The 20,000-nt window shown below is 46.8% G+C and overlaps 2 protein-coding genes and 1 long non-coding RNA gene across 3 annotated transcripts in view; 1 reads left to right on the top strand and 2 right to left on the bottom strand.

Moving 5' to 3' along the window:
• Nucleotides 1–7,347, top strand: part of LOC134450498 (polypyrimidine tract-binding protein 2-like) — a 31,641-nt gene extending 24,294 nt beyond the window's left edge. The window contains exons 11-16 of the mRNA XM_063200340.1: nucleotides 994–1,027; nucleotides 2,115–2,207; nucleotides 4,163–4,379; nucleotides 4,499–4,576; nucleotides 6,980–7,128; nucleotides 7,161–7,347. Coding sequence (XP_063056410.1) covers nucleotides 994–1,027; nucleotides 2,115–2,207; nucleotides 4,163–4,379; nucleotides 4,499–4,576; nucleotides 6,980–7,109 — 552 coding nt within the window. The 3' untranslated portion in view covers nucleotides 7,110–7,128; nucleotides 7,161–7,347. The remainder of the gene's footprint in view (nucleotides 1–993; nucleotides 1,028–2,114; nucleotides 2,208–4,162; nucleotides 4,380–4,498; nucleotides 4,577–6,979; nucleotides 7,129–7,160) is intronic.
• A 236-nt stretch (nucleotides 7,348–7,583) lies between these two features.
• Nucleotides 7,584–12,194, bottom strand: LOC134450574 (uncharacterized). The gene is made up of 2 exons (XR_010035113.1): nucleotides 8,399–12,194; nucleotides 7,584–8,274 (listed from the first exon to the last, which is right to left on the bottom strand). It is a non-coding gene; the product is annotated as an uncharacterized LOC134450574 (long non-coding RNA).
• A 307-nt stretch (nucleotides 12,195–12,501) lies between these two features.
• The window catches only part of LOC134450573 (dihydropyrimidine dehydrogenase [NADP(+)]-like), a 50,844-nt gene continuing 43,345 nt past the window's right edge, over nucleotides 12,502–20,000 (bottom strand). Inside the window, 5 exon segments of the mRNA XM_063200411.1 lie at nucleotides 12,502–12,761; nucleotides 13,829–13,969; nucleotides 15,376–15,525; nucleotides 18,942–19,121; nucleotides 19,446–19,588. Coding sequence (XP_063056481.1) covers nucleotides 12,588–12,761; nucleotides 13,829–13,969; nucleotides 15,376–15,525; nucleotides 18,942–19,121; nucleotides 19,446–19,588 — 788 coding nt within the window. The 3' untranslated portion in view covers nucleotides 12,502–12,587.

Below are 20,000 nucleotides of genomic sequence, written 5' to 3'. Positions count from 1 at the left end.
CAATCCTTTTTTATTTGTTTTAACCCCTCCCCATTGCTTTTCATCCCCTCTCCTCTCTCTCTCTCTCTCTCTCTCTCTCTCTCTCTCTCTCTCTCTCTCTCTCTCTCTCTCTCTCTCTCTGCCTCTCTCTCTCTGCCTTTCTCTCTCTCTCTCTCTCTCTCTCTCTCTCTTTCTCTCTCTTTCTCTCTCTCTCTCTTTCTCTCTCTCTCCCTCCCTCCCCTCCTGGATGCCTGTCCTCCTCACCTGACCTGTCCTGCCCCGCCCCCACGTGTTCATGCTTGTGCCTGAACCCTCATCCCCTCCCTACCTCCCATTGGACCACCCCTCCCCCCACCTCCCAAATTAACCCCCACCCCACTCCTCCTCCTCCTCCTCTCCCACCCTGTCCCCTCCTCCTCCTCTCCTCTCTCCTCCTCTCTCCTCCTCCTCTCCTCTCCTCCTCCTCTCCTCTTCCTCCTCCACCTCCACCTCCTCCTCTTTCTCCACCTCCTCCTCCTCCTCTTTCTCCACCTCCTCCTCCTCCTCTCCTCTCCCCTCCTCCTCTCCTCTCCCCTCCTCTCCTCTCCTCTCCTCTTCCCTCCTCTCCTCTCCTCTTCCCTCCTCTCCTCTTCCCTCCTCCACCTCCTCCTCTCCTCTCCTCCTCCTCCTCCTCCTCCACCTCCACCTCCTCCTCCTCCTCTTTCTCCACCTCCTCCTCTCCTCTTCCCTCGTCTACCTCCTCCTCCTCCTCCTCCTCCTCCTCTCCTCTCCCCTCCTCCTCACTCTCCCTCTACCACCTCCTCCTCCTCCTCCTCCTCCTCCTCCTCCTCCTCACCATTCTGCCACTGGGAAACCACCACCCCTCCTGTTATGGACGATACGATGTGCTGTTGTGTTCATCTCTCGGCTCTACCTCCTCGCTCTACCTCCTCGACCTCTGACCTCTGACCTCTGACCTCTGCCCTCTCTCTACCTGTCTCACTGCCGCTTGCTCTCGTCCTCTCTCCTCTAAAGATGGTTGCGCCTCAAAGTCTCTTTACCCTCTTCGGTATGTTATCGTTAGCTCTCTCTTACTCTCTCCTACTTTCTCTCATTCTGTTGCTTTTTTGGTTTATTTTATTTATTATTTGTATATATATATATATATATTTTTTAAAAAGGTTATTAATTATTCATTATTTTTTTTTTAAATGAAGTAGTAAAAGTTGTGGTAGTTGTAGTCGTAGTGGTCTTAGTGCCTCATCAGCCTCATCACGCTTTTTTATTATTTGATCTTTTTCTCTGACTATTTTATTTGTATTTCCATATGTCTGTGTAAAGCTATGGTGAGGTTTAACTTAAACACTTTGGGGTTTATTTTGCCTTAAGACATGTAAAAGTTTTTTTTATCTTTTACCTGACATGTTTCGACGGTGTTACTTCCGTCTTCATCAGAGGGTCACTGTGATGTTGATGAGTGATCTTAAAGCACATCACTTATCAACATCACAGTGACCCTCTGATGAAGAGGGAAGTAACACCGTCGAAACATGTCAGGTAAAAGATAAACACTTTTACATGTCTTAAGGCAAAAGAAACCCCAAAGTGTTTAAGTTAAACAGTTAGACATAATGAACTTAATACATATGAGGTTTAGCAGTCTGAGGCGTCTGTCTCTTGTTCTCTCTCTCTCTCCCTCCATGGCAGGTGTAGAGTAATGTAATGTAATGCATGCTCAGGTTTATATATATATATGCATGGAGGCTTTCAGACTCTCAAACTGTCGTCATCCCATATAGCTTTATTTTCATTTGTTTATTTACCATTTCCCTGTTTGTTTTAAATGTCGGAGGGCGTCTTAGTACGATCTCTCTCTTTTCTATCTCTCTCTATTTAAAAAAAAAAAAAAAAAAAAGAGAACAAGCTGTTGGCCTTTCTTTTGATCGGAGTTTAAATCGTTTGGATTGAATGTTCCATCTTTACTTCACCTCTTATTTCTCGTGTCTCGTCTCGTCTCCGCTCCTGAAGCACTAACTTGTTCCCTTCCTGGTTCCACTTCTTCTTCTTCCACTTCCTCTTCTCCTCCTTCCTGTTTCCTGTGTTTCTTGCTGTCCCCTCCCCACTTCCCTCCATCTTGCCTCCATCTGTTTTTGAAGGCGTGTACGGTGACGTGCAGCGCGTGAAGATTCTCTTCAACAAGAAGGACAGCGCCCTGATCCAGCTGTCAGACGGCAACCAGGCTCAGCTGGGTGAGTACCTACTAGGGCTGGCTCAAAATAATCGATCTAATCGATCTAATCGATATTCGATCAATATCATTTAAAGGTGGGGTTGCAGGTTAACCATTTTAAGAATATGAACTATTGTGACATCACGTTCGGGACTCCCCAGGCTCATAGGAGTCTATGTAGAACCTTAGAATCCTGGGGGAGATCCACCAATGTGATGTCATACCTGCAACCCCACCTTTAAAATCCACATAATCTATTCACAGGGCACAAAATCTTTTTTTTTGTTTTGTTTTTCTTTTTGTTCTTTTTGTTTAATTTAGGTCTATGGAAAATACCCAGTAGGTATTAGTCAATTAGGCCTAGGCCTACTTATTACAAATTAGCAATCTGTTAACACTGTCGAGCCACAGCCCTTTGACATTTTTCTCTAAAAACAGGCAACAGCATCTTTTGGGGGAAATCCTGGCACCAAGAAGGGAACGGATTGAATCGATTCGGAATGAATCGAATTGAATCGTGATTAATCAATTCAAAGCCCTAAGAATCGCAATCGAATCGATACAGGAACATGGCTGCGATACCCAGCCCTAGTACCGACATGTGTTTACATTCGGTGGAGAAACTAGGCTACGCTAAGCTAGTCAGACTGCAGGCATTGTGCCGGGAGTGTACAACTGATGCATCGTCTATTACGTAGGCCTGCAGGGTCCTCCACATATGCTCCAGTCCTGGTTGCAGAACCAATAGGTTCAAAAGCAGTTTTGTCCCAGCTGCAATTACTTTGCTAAACAAGATGTAAAATAAACCTATGTATTTGTAAAAATGCTCTTTGCACTTTAGCTGCGCCAGGAGTGTGGTGTCACTTCTGCCATGGTCCTGCAGTGGTTGTATGAAGTGTTGTGGCCCACCACTGCAGTTAGTTTATACGCCCCCCCTGCCCCCCCCTTGTGTGTATATGTTGTATGTGTATTCAGTCAAATGTCAAACATTTTATTTATTTCTTTGTGAAGTGTACATGTGTTATTTTAGACTCCATGTTTATGTGTCATGCGTCATTGTGGTTATGATGTAAGGACAGCCATCTTCTCTTTTATACTGCAAACCCAGTTTACCTTCGGGTACCAATAAAGTTGAACTGAACTGTCCCCTTAGGCCTGCAGGGTCCTCTACATATGCTCCAGTCCCCTTAGGCCTACTATACTAATTCAGGCACTTTAGCTTAATTTATTCATACACACTAGAAGGAAAAGCTTTTGTTTGCTCTTGCAAACTACCGGCACTGTACTGCAATGAGAACAAGGAAGTAACTGAGGCGACCAATCGCAGCGCCTTTTGTCTGCCTGTGCTTGTCGCGTAGTTGAGATATATTTTTTTAGGTGCGCATCAACGTGCACAGAGCCTCTTTGTGGGCTTGGTCGAATCGAAATTTTGAGGTCGAAATCAGAGGCTATGCGTCCTAGCGTCAGAAGCATAAATTGGCCTCAACTCTGTTTCTCAAAAGAGAAGTTGTTAGCCTGTTAGCAACTTCGGTATTTGGCAATGGGAAAATGCATTGAAAACAGCAAAGTAGTTACTGTAGTTAGCAACTTTGGTTTTGAGAAATTCACCCCTGAGTTCTTACTGATCTATGATGATGTGTCTGCAGTCGCTAACTTCCTGTCTTCTGTCGCTAACTTCCTGTCTGCTGCCGCTAACTTCCTGTCTGCTGTCGCTAACTTCCTGTCTGCTGCCGCTAACTTCCTGTCTGCTGTCGCTAACTTCCTGTCTGCTGCTGCCGCTAACTTCCTGTCTGCTGCTGCCGCTAACTTCCTGTCTGCTGCTGTCGCTAACTTCCTGTCTGCTGCCGCTAACTTCCTGTCTGCTGCCGCTAACTTCCTGTCTGCTGCTGTCGCTAACTTCCTGTCTGCTGCCGCTAACTTCCTGTCTGCTGCCGCTAACTTCCTGTCTGCTGTCGCTAACTTCCTGCTCCGCAGCCATGAGCCACCTGAATGGCCAGAAGATGTACGGCAAGATCATCCGCGTGACGCTGTCTAAGCACACGACGGTGCAGCTGCCGCGCGACGGCCTGGACGACCAGGGCCTCACCAAGGACTTCGCCAACTCCCCGCTGCACCGCTTCAAGAAGCCCGGCAGCAAGAACTTCCAGAACATCTTCCCTCCCTCCGCCACCATGCACCTGTCCAACATACCGTGAGTGTAGGCACACACACACACACACACACACACACACACACACACACACACACACCCTCACCCTCACAACCCTCCTCCCTGTCTGTTCTGACGTGTTCCCTGTTTCTCCTCTGCAGGGAGAGCGTGTCCGAGGATGATCTGCGATTGCTCTTCTCCAACGCCGGGGGAACCGTCAAGGCCTTCAAGTTCTTCCAGTGAGTTCTCCTCGTCATCCGTCTCCTTTTAGAACTCTGAGTGCGTTACAATATGCGACCTTGCCTCCTCCACTTGCCTCCTCCACTTGCCTCCTCCACTTGCCTCCTCCACTTGTGCTTGTCTCCTCCACTTGCCTCCTCCACTTGCCTCCTCCACTTGTGCTTGTCTCCTCGTACCAGGAAGTAATATGTCATGATGACATCACTGACCACAGCATTATATTTCAATATCTTGCAAAAGCTAAATTGTAGACTGTTTTTCTCATTTGCAAATTGGGATGGTGAATGAAAAACAGTCCCTCAAAAGTTGTTGTGGCTAGGCTGACAGCTGGGAAACTTAATTGTTTTCTCCACGGAGGAGGGGCCAGGAGGCGGGACGAGGAGACAAGCACAAGTGGAGGAGGCAAGGCCGCATATTGTAACACACCCATATTTGTTATTTGGTGTCTTCAAGTGCCGTGTACGTACTAGTAGCTACAGTAGTGGTACAAACTCATGTCTTCTGCACGTCTCTGTCTCATTACCCTTTAATTTTTATGGGAACATTTTTATAAATCACTAACAGGGCTTTTTCTGAACGGGGAAATAGGGGCGCTCCACCCTCATACCTCCGTGGGTGCACCCTCATACTTTTATTTTTATGTATATATATTTGAGCACCCCTAATAAATTTCTCATTCATGGGGGGGGGGAACACCCCCCTTCACACCCCGTAACCTGCCATGATGCTCCCTCATGCCAAAAAATCCTAGAAAAAGCCCTAATATAAATACACTTTATAAAGCACCAATAGCACTTAGTAAATAGCCGAGATGTGGACTTAAGACTTGGACTTGAGTCAGACTTGTGTCACAGATGACCTGACTTGAGACTTGACTTGGCAATATTAGGAATGACTTGTGACTTGACTCGACTTATATGCTCTTGACTCGAGACTTGACTCGACAGTTTTAGCTTGCGATCAATTGCAAGAGTGAGCCAAGTCTAAATATATATTACATTATTTTTGCCTTTATTTTTGTATGTGAAAAAGTTACAATTGATATGATTTGTCCTTAAACGGTACCAGTAAGCTCATTAACTATTTTTTGTTTAGAACTCGGCCGGCTAAAGTGGACATGAACAGCACTCAGGAGAGGTAAAGTATTTATTATTAATAATAAATAATAATAATAATAATTGTATTTGTATAGCACTGTGTCATACAAGGCATATAACTCAAAGTGCTTAAGAAATGGGAAAAAAAAACATTGTTAGAGATGGATTTAAAAGGAGAGGTATGGAGGAGAGGCAGAAATAGCAGGAAGGCAGAGGAAGAAGAGATAGACAGAGATTGTAGAGTCATAAGGTCAACGTAAAGTATTTTTCATATATGGGGACGTATTAAAGACTAATGTATTTATCATATATGGGGACGTATTAAACTGTGGAAAGGTAATGTATTTTTCATATATGGGGATGTATTAAAGGGACACTGTGTGAGATTTGTAGTTGTTTATTTCCAGAATTCATGCTGCCCATTTACTAATGTTACCTTTTTCATGAATACTTACCACCACCATCAAATTCTAAGTATTCATTATGACTTGAAAAGTTGCTCTTTTCATACATGGAAAGGGGGATCTTCTCCATGGTCTGCCATTTTGAATTTCCAAAAATAGCCATTTTAACTGCAAAAATGACTGTACTTGGGCCATACTAGAAAATATTTGCTTATTACTTAGTAAACTGTCATTTAAAGATCAAATTTGGCAATAGGCAGCCCAGTTTCAATGAGCAGCATAGTGCAGCATAGTTTCCTGCACAGTGTACCTTTAAGGACTAATGCATTTATCACCAAAAGTAATTCTGTATAGAATATATTGTGACTTAAGGACTTGAAAGAATGAGACTTGGACTTGGACTTGACTTGGCTTTCGCACGACTTGGACTCAACTTGGTCAAATGTGACTTAGCCTGTGACTTGACTCTGACTTGATTGGAAGGACTTGTGACTTGCAAATTAGTGACTTGGTCCCATCTCTGGTAAATAATGAACAAAACATTAACACATGTTTTGTAAATGACTGGGAAATGTATCAAACATTTACAAATTGCTTGTAAATGAATAATAATACTGTCGTTCAGTTTGTAATACCTTGAACATAGTATTTGTGGATATTTTTAATCATGAATAAAATGCAGTTAATAATAAAAACATTTAATGTTTTTTTTCCCCATCACTAGTTAATAGTTTACTACATCTTTATAAGCATTTATAAGTGTTTTTGTAATGAATGTGTATGCTGATATTTTTAATCGTGAATAAAATGCAGTTAATAATAAGCAAGCAAACATTATTATAAAGTGTGTATTTGTAATGAGTGTGTTTGCTGAGCCTGGTGTTGTGTGTCTTGTGTGTAGGGACCGCAAGATGGCGCTGCTGCAGATGTCCACGGTTGAGGAGGCGATCCAGGTCCTGATTGACCTGCACAACTACGACATGGGGAGTGGACACCGCCTCAAGGTCTCCTTCTCCAAGTCCACCATCTAAAGCCTCATACGCCCACCCTCCTGCCCTCTCCTGCCCCCCTCCGCCCACCCTACGCCCCCCTCCTGCCCCCACCTCCCTGTCCCAGATATGAAACCCTTTACACGTGTACTCCCCTCCGCCCTAAACACACACACACACACACACACACACACACACACACACACACACACACACACACACACCTGAACATAAACCTACTCCTACACACACACACACACTCCTACACACACACACACACTCCTACACACACACACACACACTCCTACACACACACACACACACACACACACACACACACACACACACACACACACACACACCTACACCTACACCTGACCATAAACCTACTCCTACACACACACACACACCTACACACACACACACACCTACACACTCACACACTCACACTCACACACACACACACACACACACACACACAAACCCCCTGTGGAGCTCAGATAGACCCAGCATTCCTTTCTTTTTTCCCCTTTTCTGCACCTGAGTCTCGATACTGCAGACATCGCTCCTGAGTCTCGATACTGCAGACATCACTCCTGAGTCTCGATACTGCAGACATCGCTCCTGAGTCTCGATACTGCAGACATCGCTCCTGAGTCTCGATACTGCAGACATCGCTCCTGAGTCTCGATACTGCAGACATCGCTCCTGAGTCTCGATACTGCAGACATCGCTCCTGAGTCTCGATACTGCAGACATCGCTCCTGAGTCTCGATACTGCAGACATCGCTCCTGTTTCATGTCCCCTCTCGCTGCCATGCTCATCTCCCAGCTGTTTAAAAAAAAAAGAAACAGAAAAAAGCCCTTTCCTGTGATTTATTTTTGTGGTCGTATCTCTCTCTATCTCTCCCTCCTCTCCTCTCTGTGTTTGGCTGTGGAGACGACAACAGTGGTCCCTGGATATTAGTGGGTTTTCCCCCTTTGCTTCGTTTCACTAAGTAAGAATGGATTGACTAAAGTGCCTTTAATACCCAGCAAAATAGCGTCATCGTTTTTGCTTCCTGCTCGTGTTGTGAAGACGATTGGTCGTGTGATAAGTCATGTGATAAGTCATGTGATAAGTCATGTGATGTGAGACGCGCTGCGGTGGTGTAAGCCACGCAATCTGTTCTCCCACCACCATGCTACTGCTCCCTACCCAACCCAACTATTGGGTTATGATACTATCCCTGACCCAACAATGGGTTATGATTACTATCCCCCACCCAACTATTGGGTTATGATACTATCCTACACCCAACCATTGGGTTAAGATGCTGTCCCCAACCCACCTATGGGGTTATGATACTATCCCCAACCCAACTATGGGGTTATGTGACTGTCCCTTAACCCAACCATTGGGTTTGGCCTATGGCCGCCCTGTCCCCAACCCAGGGGCAGTGAACCCACCTCCTCCCCAGCCTGTTAGCAGGTGCAGCAGATGAGATAGAGACGGCAAACGGGGATTATTATTGGAGGTCCCACGGAAGCCCTGACAGGACAGGGGGGCTGATTTTAGTTTTGGTTGGCCTTTACTCTAAAAGGAGATGAAGTTAAACAACACCCACTTTTTAATTTAATTAAAAGGGTTTCATAGTTTTAAAAAATTCTTCGAAAGCTGGATCTAGTTGGGTTTTTGGGGGGTTTTTTTTTCTTTTTTTTTCTTTGTATGGGTTTGGCTTATGTGTCGCGCTGTTTGCGTGATTTCTGTTTTTAGATACAAAAAAATAAGGTGGCGCTGAATAGGTTGTTTGAAGCCCCTCCCACTCTACTTGGGTTGTTGGCTAAGCCCCTCCCCCTCCCACTCTACTTGTAGAGGGGAACATAGGACCCGGGAAACATAGGGATGACCCCGTGGTAACCATAGGGATGACCCCGTGGTGACCATAGGGATGACCCCGTGGTAACCATAGGGATGACCCCGTGGTAACCATAGGGATGACCCCATGGTGACCAGCGGAGGGTCTAGCGTGCACCAGGGGAGCATAGGGATGACCCCGTGGTAACCATAGGGATGACCCCATGGTAACCATAGGGATGACCCCGTGGTAACCATAGGGATGACCCCGTGGTAACCATAGGGATGACCCCGTGGTGACCAGCGGAGGGTCTAGCGTGCACCAGGGGAAGAGGACTGTAGGGACCAGCGTCAACGTGCCTTTAGTCTTACCTTACTCTGCAGCGGCAAACATGTCTCAACAACCCTCTTTAGTCTTACCTTACTCTGCAGCGGCAAACATGTCTCAACAACCCTCTTTAGTCTTACCTTACTCTGCAGCGGCAAACATGTCTCTCCTCAACAACCCTCGCTCCACATTTTCCAACTACGGACTTTTTTCCCTCCTGAACCTGTAATCCAACTCCCCAAATCCCCAACTCCCCATTTCAAATCCCCAACTCCCCATTTCAAATCCCCAACGCCCCATTTCCCATTTCCTGTGTGCTCCACGCCCTTTATACGGAGGGAGGGGAAGGCCGGTTACGGCTTGTGCAGCTTTCTTCTCCGCTCCGTCACCAAGTGAAACCCCTAAACCCCCTCTTTTGATTGTGCGATCTGAGCTTCTAGGGGTGGGGGGGGGTGATCTGAGCTTCTGTATATTTTCTTATTTTGTTTGGAGTTTTTACATCTTTAGTAAAATGTAAAATTTCAGTCTAGTTTGGAAGTGGTTCGATGATTAAACTAAGTTCATTTTCTACCAAGTGGATTTCCCTGTCAGTGTGTCCTGTGTGTGTAGTACTTGTGTTGTTCTCCTGACCCCTGACCTCTGACCTCTGAACCCACTGCGTTCTTCTTCTTCTGTGGCATGCGAAACAATAAACTCTAACTCTGTCCCTTTACGCTCTTCCTCTCTCTCCTCTGTTCAACTCATCTGTCTCGGCCTCGTTCTGTCTCTCTTTAAAGGGACACTGTGTGAGATTTTTAGTTGTTTATTTACAGAATTCATGCTGCCCATTCACTAATGTTACCTTTTTCATAAATACTTACCACCAGCATCAAATTTTAAGTATTCATTATGACTGGAAAAATGGCACTTAGCTGCAAAAATGACTGTACTTGGACCATACTAGAAAATATTTGTTTATTACTTAGAAAACTTTCATGTAAAGCTCAAATTTGGCAATTGGCAGCACAGTTTCAATGAGCAGCATAGTTGCAGTACCTTTTTTGACCATTTCCTGCACAGTGTCTCTTTACAACTTCACCACGTGCAAGTGCACACTGAAATCACGATGAAAAGACATTTTACTTAAAATTCCCACTGCTGGCTGTCTGATTCTCTCTGATTAGGCTGGTGAAGCTATAAAATGAGATTATTAATTTCTAGAATTATTAACGGCAAAAGGTGAATCTATGAAAGCCGTTGCTTTGAAAGCAGACGTTAAGAAAGTGGAAGACTTGGAGACTACTGTATTCACCTGTTAATAGAAGCACTCTCACACATTCAAGTTGTATCAATGGTTTTATTTAGCTATGCAGGTACACATGAATTGAAATAAATTACTATAATACAGTCTGTTAATCTTGGTCAACATAAGACACATGCCAGTTCCGGATAATGCTTAAATGCCCATTCTTGATGCCCACATATTTAGAGAGCCATGCTTCATTTGGTATGACTTAAAAATTGAATTGTGAAACTTAAAAAATTGTTGAACTTAAAAATTGTGTCAAGCATCTAAAACAAATTTTAGCATGTTCTAATAACATGTCTATTTGCCCCTTCAGATTAATATATTTTGTTATAAAGAAGTTGGTAGGAATGTCCATAATTATCGTTCAGCCTCAGTTGCACACACGAGAAATCGTCATATAAGGCATTATATGATCTTAATCTAAAATCTTCATGATCCATCTATGGTACAGCTTCATGGTTTGGTAATACCCAGCCAAAGGACGTCGCGGCCAGGGCACCCCTCGCCTGTCCAGCCAGACAGCACACCCAGCCAAAGGACATCGCAGCCAGCACACCCGCCTGGCAGGGGCGGTTCCAGATATTCATTCTTGGGGTGGCGAAGTGTATTTCAGGGGGGCATGCTCCTACACTAAGGGACAATTATAAACGCTATATAATCGACACACACACTTGTGTGATACAGTGAATCCCGTAAAGTGAAACCCTGCAACCTAAAGTTCTATGTCTGAAATTATGTCAAGCATTAAGGCTATTGGTCACAATCAGGGCTCTTAATTGGGGTGGCAAATCATATTTCTGGGGGGGCAAATGCCACCCCTTAGAACCGCCCCTGCCGCCTGTCCAGCCAGACAGCACACTCGCATGTGGCTTCAAATCCAGCAGAGGGCGCTCGTGTTCAAATCTCTTCATGGACATCCGGTATACAACCACATGCACTTAATTTAATATGCGGCCTTGCCTCCTCCACTTGCGCTTGTCTCCTCGCTCCGCCTCCTGGCCCCTCCTCCGTGGAGAAAACGATAAAGTTTCCCAGCTGTCAGCCTAGCCACAACAACTTTTGAGGGACTGTTTTTCATTCACCATAACACTTGCAAACGAGGAAAAGACTACAATTGAGCTTTTGCAAGATATTGAAATATAATGCTGTTGTCAGTGATGTCATCATGACGAGAAGCGAGTGGAGGAGGCAAGGTCCCATATTAAGTTGCACTCCTGGTATCCAACCACATGCACGTCGATGAAAAGGAAACCTGTTACGGACATCTTTTGTTTTCTTACCTTTCAATAAATACTTTGGGTTTTCGTAGTGATCGGAGATATCAGAAGATTCTGAAGTTCCCAACACCGTAGTTACTAGCCAGTTGGTAACCTTAATGAAGTAGTACTTACATTGCAACCGACCAAGTAGCTTAGATAATTGGCAACTGTTATTTATAGGAGCATCAACTGGAATTAGAAGTACTCTAGCTGACGTTATTATAACACTAGTACATTATATTTCAACAGTTTATACTCCAGCTATTCCTCTGTATCCAATTACAGTAGATACACAAGTGCTTAATACACCTCAGGGGTGCATTTCTCGAAACCAAAGTTGCCTACTACTATATTAGCTACTTTTTTTGTTTTCAATGCATTTTCCCATTGGCAATTACCCAAGTTGCTAACAGGCTAACAACTTCTCTTTTGAGAAATGCACCCCTGGTGACTAAACCCGCCCCGGCGTGGCGTGGAGCAGCCTAGCAGACGGGGTTTAGTTGATGAGGGCGGGGTCGATGCCTCGTTAGCAGATGGGGTAGATGCCTCGTTAGCAGACGGGGTTGATGCCTCGTTAGCAGACGGGGTTGATGACAGCGGGGTCGATGCCTCGTTAGCAGACGGGGTTGATGACAGCGGGGTCGATGCCTCGTTAGCAGACGGGGTTGATGAGGGCGGCGTAGATGCCTCGTTAGCAGACAGGGTTGATGAGGGCGGGGTAGATGCCTCGTTAGCAGGCGGGGTTGATGAGGGCGGGGTAGATGCCTCGTTAGCAGGCGGGATTAATGACGGCGGGGTAGATGCCTCGTTAGCAGACAGGGTTGATGACGGCGGGGTAGATGCCTCGTTTGGGCTCGTATGGCGTCTTCCTGGTGACCATCTTGATGCAGTCGATGATGGGGCAGACGCTGAAGCAGAGCGTGCAGCCCGTACAGCTGTCAGTCACCACCGGGAGATGGGTCTCGGGGTCAAAGGTGATCGCCTGCAGCGAAACCACACACACACACACACACACACACACAGGTATCGCCGTCACTTCCACACTCATGCCTTCATGTTCATTAATAATTAATAATAAATAATAATAAAACGTGTTTTATATAACACTGTTCATGGCGGTCAAAGACATGGTAGCCTATGTTCGTCATTTCCACAGTCGTGCCTTGATATACATTCATGATAAATGATATATCTGTTCTATATGATATATCTGTTCTATATAGCATTTTTCATGGAACTCAAAGGGTGCATTCCAATATGCAGACTTCCGTCCACTTGTGCTTGTGGCCTCGCGTTGCTGATGCACAGAGGGTGTCAGCCGAGCCACAAACATGTCTTGGGGGACTTCTTCATTCACAACTCAAATATCTCATATTGTCACAATTATTGATAACTAATTATTGGCCAATCAAGTGCCCCCTGGCAGGTGGGGGCCTCTAGGCTGCAGTCATATTTAGCCTGTGGTGGGGGCCCCTGGCAGGTGGGGGCCCTAGGCTGCAGTCATATGTAGCCTGTGGTGGGGGCCCCTGGCAGGTGGGGGCCCTAGGCTGCAGTAATATGTAGCCTGTGGTGGGGGCCCCCTGGCAGGTGGGGGCCTCTGGGCTGCAGTCATATGTAGCCTGTGGTGGGGGCCCCCTGGCAGGTGGGGGCCCTAGGCTGCAGCCATATGTAGCCTGTGGGGGACCCCTGGCAGGTGGGGGCCCTAGACTGCAGCCATATGTAGCCTGTGGGGGCCCCTTGCAGGTGAGGGCCCTAGGCTGCAGCCATATGTAGCCTGTGGGGGCCCCTGGCAGGTGGGGGCCATATGTAGCCTGTGCGTTAATCTGGTCCTGCCTACATACCTGGTATCCAGCCTACTACATACTTGATATGTAATGTAATGTAGAAACCTGGTATGTAATGTAATGTCCATACCTGGTATCCAGTATAATGTAATGTAATGTAATATAATGTACGCACCTGGTATCCAGTGTAATGTCATGTCATGTCATGTAATGTAATCACCTGTAATGTAATGTAATGTCATGTCATGTCATGTAATGCACGCACCTGGTATCCAGAGTCGTTGCAGGTCATGTAACACTTTCCGCAGTTGATGCACATCTCCTCGTCGATCAGCGCCTGCACCTGCTCCTTGTTGTCCAGCTCCTGGTACGCCCCGATGTGCTTCAGGGCCCTAGCGATCACCTCCTGCACACACCACAACACACACACACACACACACACCAGGGGTTAGAGTCGACAGGGAGGAGATGCGCTGTGATGTGCTTCAGGGCCCTAGCGATCACCTCCTGCACACACACAACACACACACACACACACACACACCACAACACAGCACACCAGGGGTTAGCAATCACCTCCTGCAAACAGCACACCACACACACACACACCAGGGGTGAGAGGGACAGGGAGGATATACACACACACCAGGGGTGAGAGGGACAGGGAGGATATACACACACACACACACACCAGGGGTGAGAGGGACAGGGAGGATACACACACACACACACACACCAGGGGTGAGAGGGACAGGGAGGATATACACACACACCAGGGGTTCGAGTCAACTCTACTAGCTACACTACATCTACTAACTCGAACACTTCAGGGCCCTCGCGATCGACTCGCCACCTGTTGCAGTATCCAGGGAAAAAATATGTTTTTACCAGGACAGACCATTGAAAACAGACAATCGGGTAAAACCGGGACATGTGGCAACACTACAAGGGGCATGTGGCAACACTACTAGGGGTGTTGATTTGTGGGGCACATTTTATAAATGAAAAGGCTGTTCCATGTTCCTTACAACAGCAAAAGCCACAATACCTTTTGAGTACCTACGTATTAATGATCAAAGTGACTGCACATGAAGCAAGTTGGAAGTGTTTGTCCCGTATTGAGGTAGTGAACCACTGAAATGTTTCTGGAAACTTCATTTAAAAGTTGCCAAGGCGCTCGCTCCTCTTATTTCCCTAATAGGCCTATACGCCATATGATATGTTGAGTGCGACCTCATCTCCACCTCAGGTGCGCATGTTCCCTCCTCTGCAGACTGAGGAAACATGCCTGTTGCGTCACACAGTGGAAGCATTTCGCTCGCATCCGACTGTCGGCTCGTATAGTGTTGAGGACGTGAGTGGAGAGTTGTGAACTTTTAAATAGTGAAATTCCATCGAGCAGTGTGAGCAGAAGCTTAAGACCCACGAGTGAAAATATCACAGTGTATGCCCGGCTTAAGACCCCTTATACTGTTGCCTGCGTGGCGTGCCCCCGTTACCTTGACGGATGGCACAGTAAGAGTTATACCTAACCCTAACCCTAACCCTTTACCTTGACGGATGGCACAGTAAGAGTTATCCCTAACCCTAACCCTTTACCTTGACGGATGGCACAGTAAGAGTTATACCTAACCCTAACCCTAACCCTTTACCTTGACGGATGGCACAGTAAGAGTTATACCTAACCCTAACCCTAACCCTTTACCTTGACGGATGGCACAGTAAGAGTTATACTGCTGCCTGCGTGCCCCCTTTACCCAAAGGAAGTGATGTACTGCCTGTACTGTTGCCTGCGTGGCGTGCCCCCGTTACCTTGACGGATGGCACGGGCTTCTTGGGGATGAAGACTCGGGCGTCGTTGGTGTCGATGGCGAAGTTGTCGTTGGCGTCCCTCAGGCTCCTCTTGTACTCGGCCACCGCCTCCGTCTTCTCCTCCAGGTACGGCCCGAAGCTGGGCAGGCTCTGGGGAACAGATGAGGGTTATTATGTAAGGGTTAACGTTCGGCAAGAAGGTCGCTACCGTGGAATAGCAGCACGACAGAGAGAATCTTCAGACCCCGACGCGGAAAGTGTCAATTCTCTTGAGAGCGCAGAAACACAACGCAATTAAGTTCAAATTTCAGTAACGTTGTTACAGTTACTGCACAACCATTACAGTCATCACATCATTACCCAATTTGAGTAGGGAAATCCTCTTCGGGTTTGCTGATAAAACACAATGTTTTCGGTTGATAACTTGGCTAGATATGCCTATGCGAGCAGCACGTTGGCTGGCTGCTTTTTTTCTTTCAGTTCGTTCGAGCTCTCGAGTATTTGAAAGAGAGCGCGCGTTTGCTCCCCGTGCATACAAGCAGCTGGCTCTTTAACACCAGCCAACTGGCCCAATGCTAGTGAAATTTAAGTTTTGCTGGTAGAAAAGACCAATTTACTAGACACTTTGACCCATTAGGGAGTGTGTGTTTGGCTATATGAGGGAAGGTCCGTTATATATTCTAAATGTCAGATATTCTGCAATGCAACCGGCCACTTGTCCGGCCAGTAAGAATTCTAGCGTGAACAGTGAATCCGGCCCCTGATATCATTTTAATATTATTCTTTCAGTCTCACATGAAATATGTTTTGGCACCTAACCCTACATTGCTCCCACCATGTAACATCTGTAAGTCCCTTTGGATAAAAGCGTCAGCTAAGTTTAACATAATTTATTATATGGTTGTGACGTCATCTGTCGAATGCTCCATTCATTTCAACGGGGCTCCCCAACGTTCGGACGTCTGTTATTTTTCGATAACGGACGGGTTGGTCTATAACAGACCGCTGTCAATGGCAACAAGACTTTTCACTGCTAAAGCGACTTTTCAACAAGACTCTAATCAGCTGCTGTGATAGACAGCACCCGTTGTTCTGGCTACCGCTGTCAATGGCAACAAGACGTTCACTGCTAAAGCCACTGGCTTGTATACAAGTCAGTGGCTAAAGCGAATGTTTCATATCACTCCGCAGGGGGTCCGGTCTTTTGTCACTCTAATCAGCTGCTGTGATAGACAACACCTGTTGTCCTGGCTACCTAGCTGTTGCCTAGCGGTGTTCCACAACGGCACTGTTTTGTTTTGCGCAGCAACAATCTTAACATTAAATAGGTCTAAAGAACTGTCCCCGCCATGTGTGAATCATTTAAGTATATCCATATAATAAGCGGGTTAACTTTCGGCGAGTCGGTCGCTTTGTGGAATAGCAGCACTTCAGAGAGAACAAGACCCCTCCGCTCCGCGTCGGGGTCTAAAGATTCTCTCTGTCGTGCTGCTATTCCACGGTAGCGACCTTCTCGCCGAACGTTAACCCTTACTTATTATATGGTTGTGACGTCATCTGTCGAATGCTCCATTCATTTCAACGGGGCTCCCCAACGTTCGGACGTCTGTTATTTTTCGATAACGGACGGGTTGGTCTATAACAGACCGCTGTCAATGGCAACAAGACTTTTCACTGCTAAAGCGACTTTTCAACAAGACTCTAATCAGCTGCTGTGATAGACAGCACCCGTTGTCCTGGCTACCGCTGTCAATGGCAACAAGACGTTCACTGCTAAAGCCACTGGCTTGTATACAAGTCAGTGGCTAAAGCGAATGTTTCATATCACTCCGCAGGGGGTCCGGTCTTTTGTCACTCTAATCAGCTGCTGTGATAGACAACACCTGTTGTCCTGGCTAGCCTACCTAGCTGTTGCCTAGCGGTATTCCACAACGGCACTGTTTTGTTTTGCGCAGCAACAATCTTAACATTAAATAGGTCTAAAGAAATGTCCCCGCATGTGTGAATCATTTAAGTATATCCATATAATAAGCGGGTTAACTTTCGGCGAGTCGGTCGCTTTGTGGAATAGCAGCACTTCAGAGAGAACAAGACCCCTCCGCTCCGCGTCGGGGTCTAAAGATTCTCTCTGTCGTGCTGCTATTCCACGGTAGCGACCTTCTCGCCGAACGTTAACCCTTACGTAATGTACATGTCATGCAGGGTTGATGGACAAAGCCCTAGATTACACGGGTGTGGATCTCAAAGCCCAGGGGCCAACTGCGGCACATTAGCTCGTTCCCCATTAGGGTTGCCACCTGTCCCGGATTTTCCTGATTGCCCCTACTAACCGCAGAGATACACCAGCGGCGACGCGATTCAAGCGACAGAGTGTAGCAGCAAGCGATACGAGAGATTGAGGAGACTAGAGTATGTCCGTACAGGCAGAAGGCAAAGCATTCAAGCATTCCCATTGGCTGTGGTCACTGACCTCTATACAGTCATTGGCTGTCGCGGCTTGTCGCCGAACCGCGTCATAGAAAGTTGAAAAGATTTCAACTTCAAATTGTCGCGCTCGTTGCGCAAATCGCTCTAGTCTCCAGAATCGCTTTTGTCTCTCGACTCAATACAAAGTCAATTACTTCCGTCGCTCGACTCGCTCAGATCGCCGCTGGTGTATCTCTGCGGTAATACAGCCAGGGCTGCTGACGGCTTTGGCTGGCCCAGGACACAGTCATCTGGAAGGGGCCAGCTGTATGATGCCACAGCCCATTGGTCCCACAGCTTATTCCTGCTGCTCCATGTTCCCACATTTTAAAGAAATTCAAATATAGGCCCTATGTTGCACTAGCCTGATCATCATCAACGTTCAAATCTCTTCAAGGTGTCTGACCAAGAGCAACAATTAACATTTCCCAAACGCCATGGTTGACTCGCCTCCCATGGTTTGCTAATGGTTGTTTGCTTACCGACAATGAGGGAGGAACTCAGAGAGCACTTGCATTGCTCTTGACCTGGGTAGTTGTTAGCAGTTAGCAACTAGGGTAGTTGCCAATGGGAAAATGTATTGCAACCAATAAAGTAGCTACCTTACTTAGCAACTACGCTTTCGAGAAATGTATCCCTGACTAGTTGCAATGCTGAAAGTGTTGCGTCACCAGGAGGGCGTGGCCTGGCTAATGTTCCACACAACTCCGTGATATAACAGCTGCCAGACTGGCTCACCTTGCCCACGAGCTCGTAGACGCGCGGTACAGGTTTACTCACCTTGCCCACGAGCTCGTATACGCGCGGTACGGGTTTGCCCTTCTGGTGGCGGATGGTGGGTGGCGACTCACCTTGCCCACGAGCTCGTATACGCGCGGTACGGGTTTGCCCTTCTGGTGGCGGATGGTGGGTGGCGACTCACCTTGCCCACGAGCTCGTAGACGCGTGGTACAGGTTTACTCACCTTGCCCACGAGCTCGTATACGCGCGGTACGGGTTTACTCACCTTGCCCACGAGCTCGTATACGCGCGGTACGGGTTTGCCCTTCTGGTGGCGGATGGTGGGTGGCGACGTATACGCGCGGTACGGGTTTACTCACCTTGCCCACGAGCTCGTATACGCGCGGTACGGGTTTGCCCTTCTGGTGGCGGATGGTGGGTGGCGACTGGCCGTCCCAGCCGTGCAGCTCCTCGATGCTCTTCAGATACAGCAGCGCCTTCAGGCCCAGGCAGTAGTCCTCGATCACCGTGAAGTCCTGCTTCTACACCGAGCTGCAGATCTATATACATGAGGAGAGGAGAGACACCATTTTAGACATGAGGAGAGGAAGAGACCGTTTAACCCATTTTGTCCTAAGTCCTGATTCTGCACCGAGCTACAGATCTAGACATCAGGAGATAGGGATGCAAACGATTAATCGGTTAATCGACTTTAATCCATCAATGCGTTAATCGATTAAAAAACATTATTCGCAATTAAACGACAATTCAACTGACAAGAGACCCAGGTGAAATGGGCATGTGAAGAGTCTGTGTGATGTATGTGAATGTGAATGTTCTGTAATCGCTTGATGTCATTGGTTGCTAGGTAGGTTGGTAGGCACCTGTAGCACTGAGGCTCCGGCGTGGAGGAACTGCAGGCCTGACTCAGCAGAGTCGATGCCCCCGGTGGCCAGAATGGGAAAGCCAGGCAGCGCGCGGCCGATAGCGGACACGGCACGCAGAGAGATGGGACGGATGGCATTACCTGCAGAGCAGAACATCAAAAACAAACACTCAGTTCGTTAAAGGGACACTGTGCAGGAAATGGTCAAAAAAGGTACTGCAACTATGCTGCTCATTGAAACTGGGCTGCCTATTGCCAAATTTGATCTTTTCATGAAAGTTTACTGAGTAATAAAAAAAAAGTTTGGTAGTATGGTCCAAGTCACTCATTTTTGCAGCTAAAAATGGCTATTTTTGGAAATTCAAAATGGCGGACCATGGAGAAGATCCCCCTTTTCATGTATGAAAAGTACAATTTTTCCAGTCATAATGAATATTTAGAATTTGATGGTGGTCTTTAGTATTCATGAAAAAGGTAACATTAGTGAATGGGAAGCATGGATTCTGGAAATAAACAACTAAAAATCTCACACAGTGTCCCTTTAAGATACAGC

Source organism: Engraulis encrasicolus, chromosome 6, assembly GCF_034702125.1.
Source record: "Engraulis encrasicolus isolate BLACKSEA-1 chromosome 6, IST_EnEncr_1.0, whole genome shotgun sequence".
NCBI lineage: Eukaryota > Metazoa > Chordata > Actinopteri > Clupeiformes > Engraulidae > Engraulis > Engraulis encrasicolus.
This window is presented reverse-complemented; position numbering and strand designations above follow the sequence as displayed.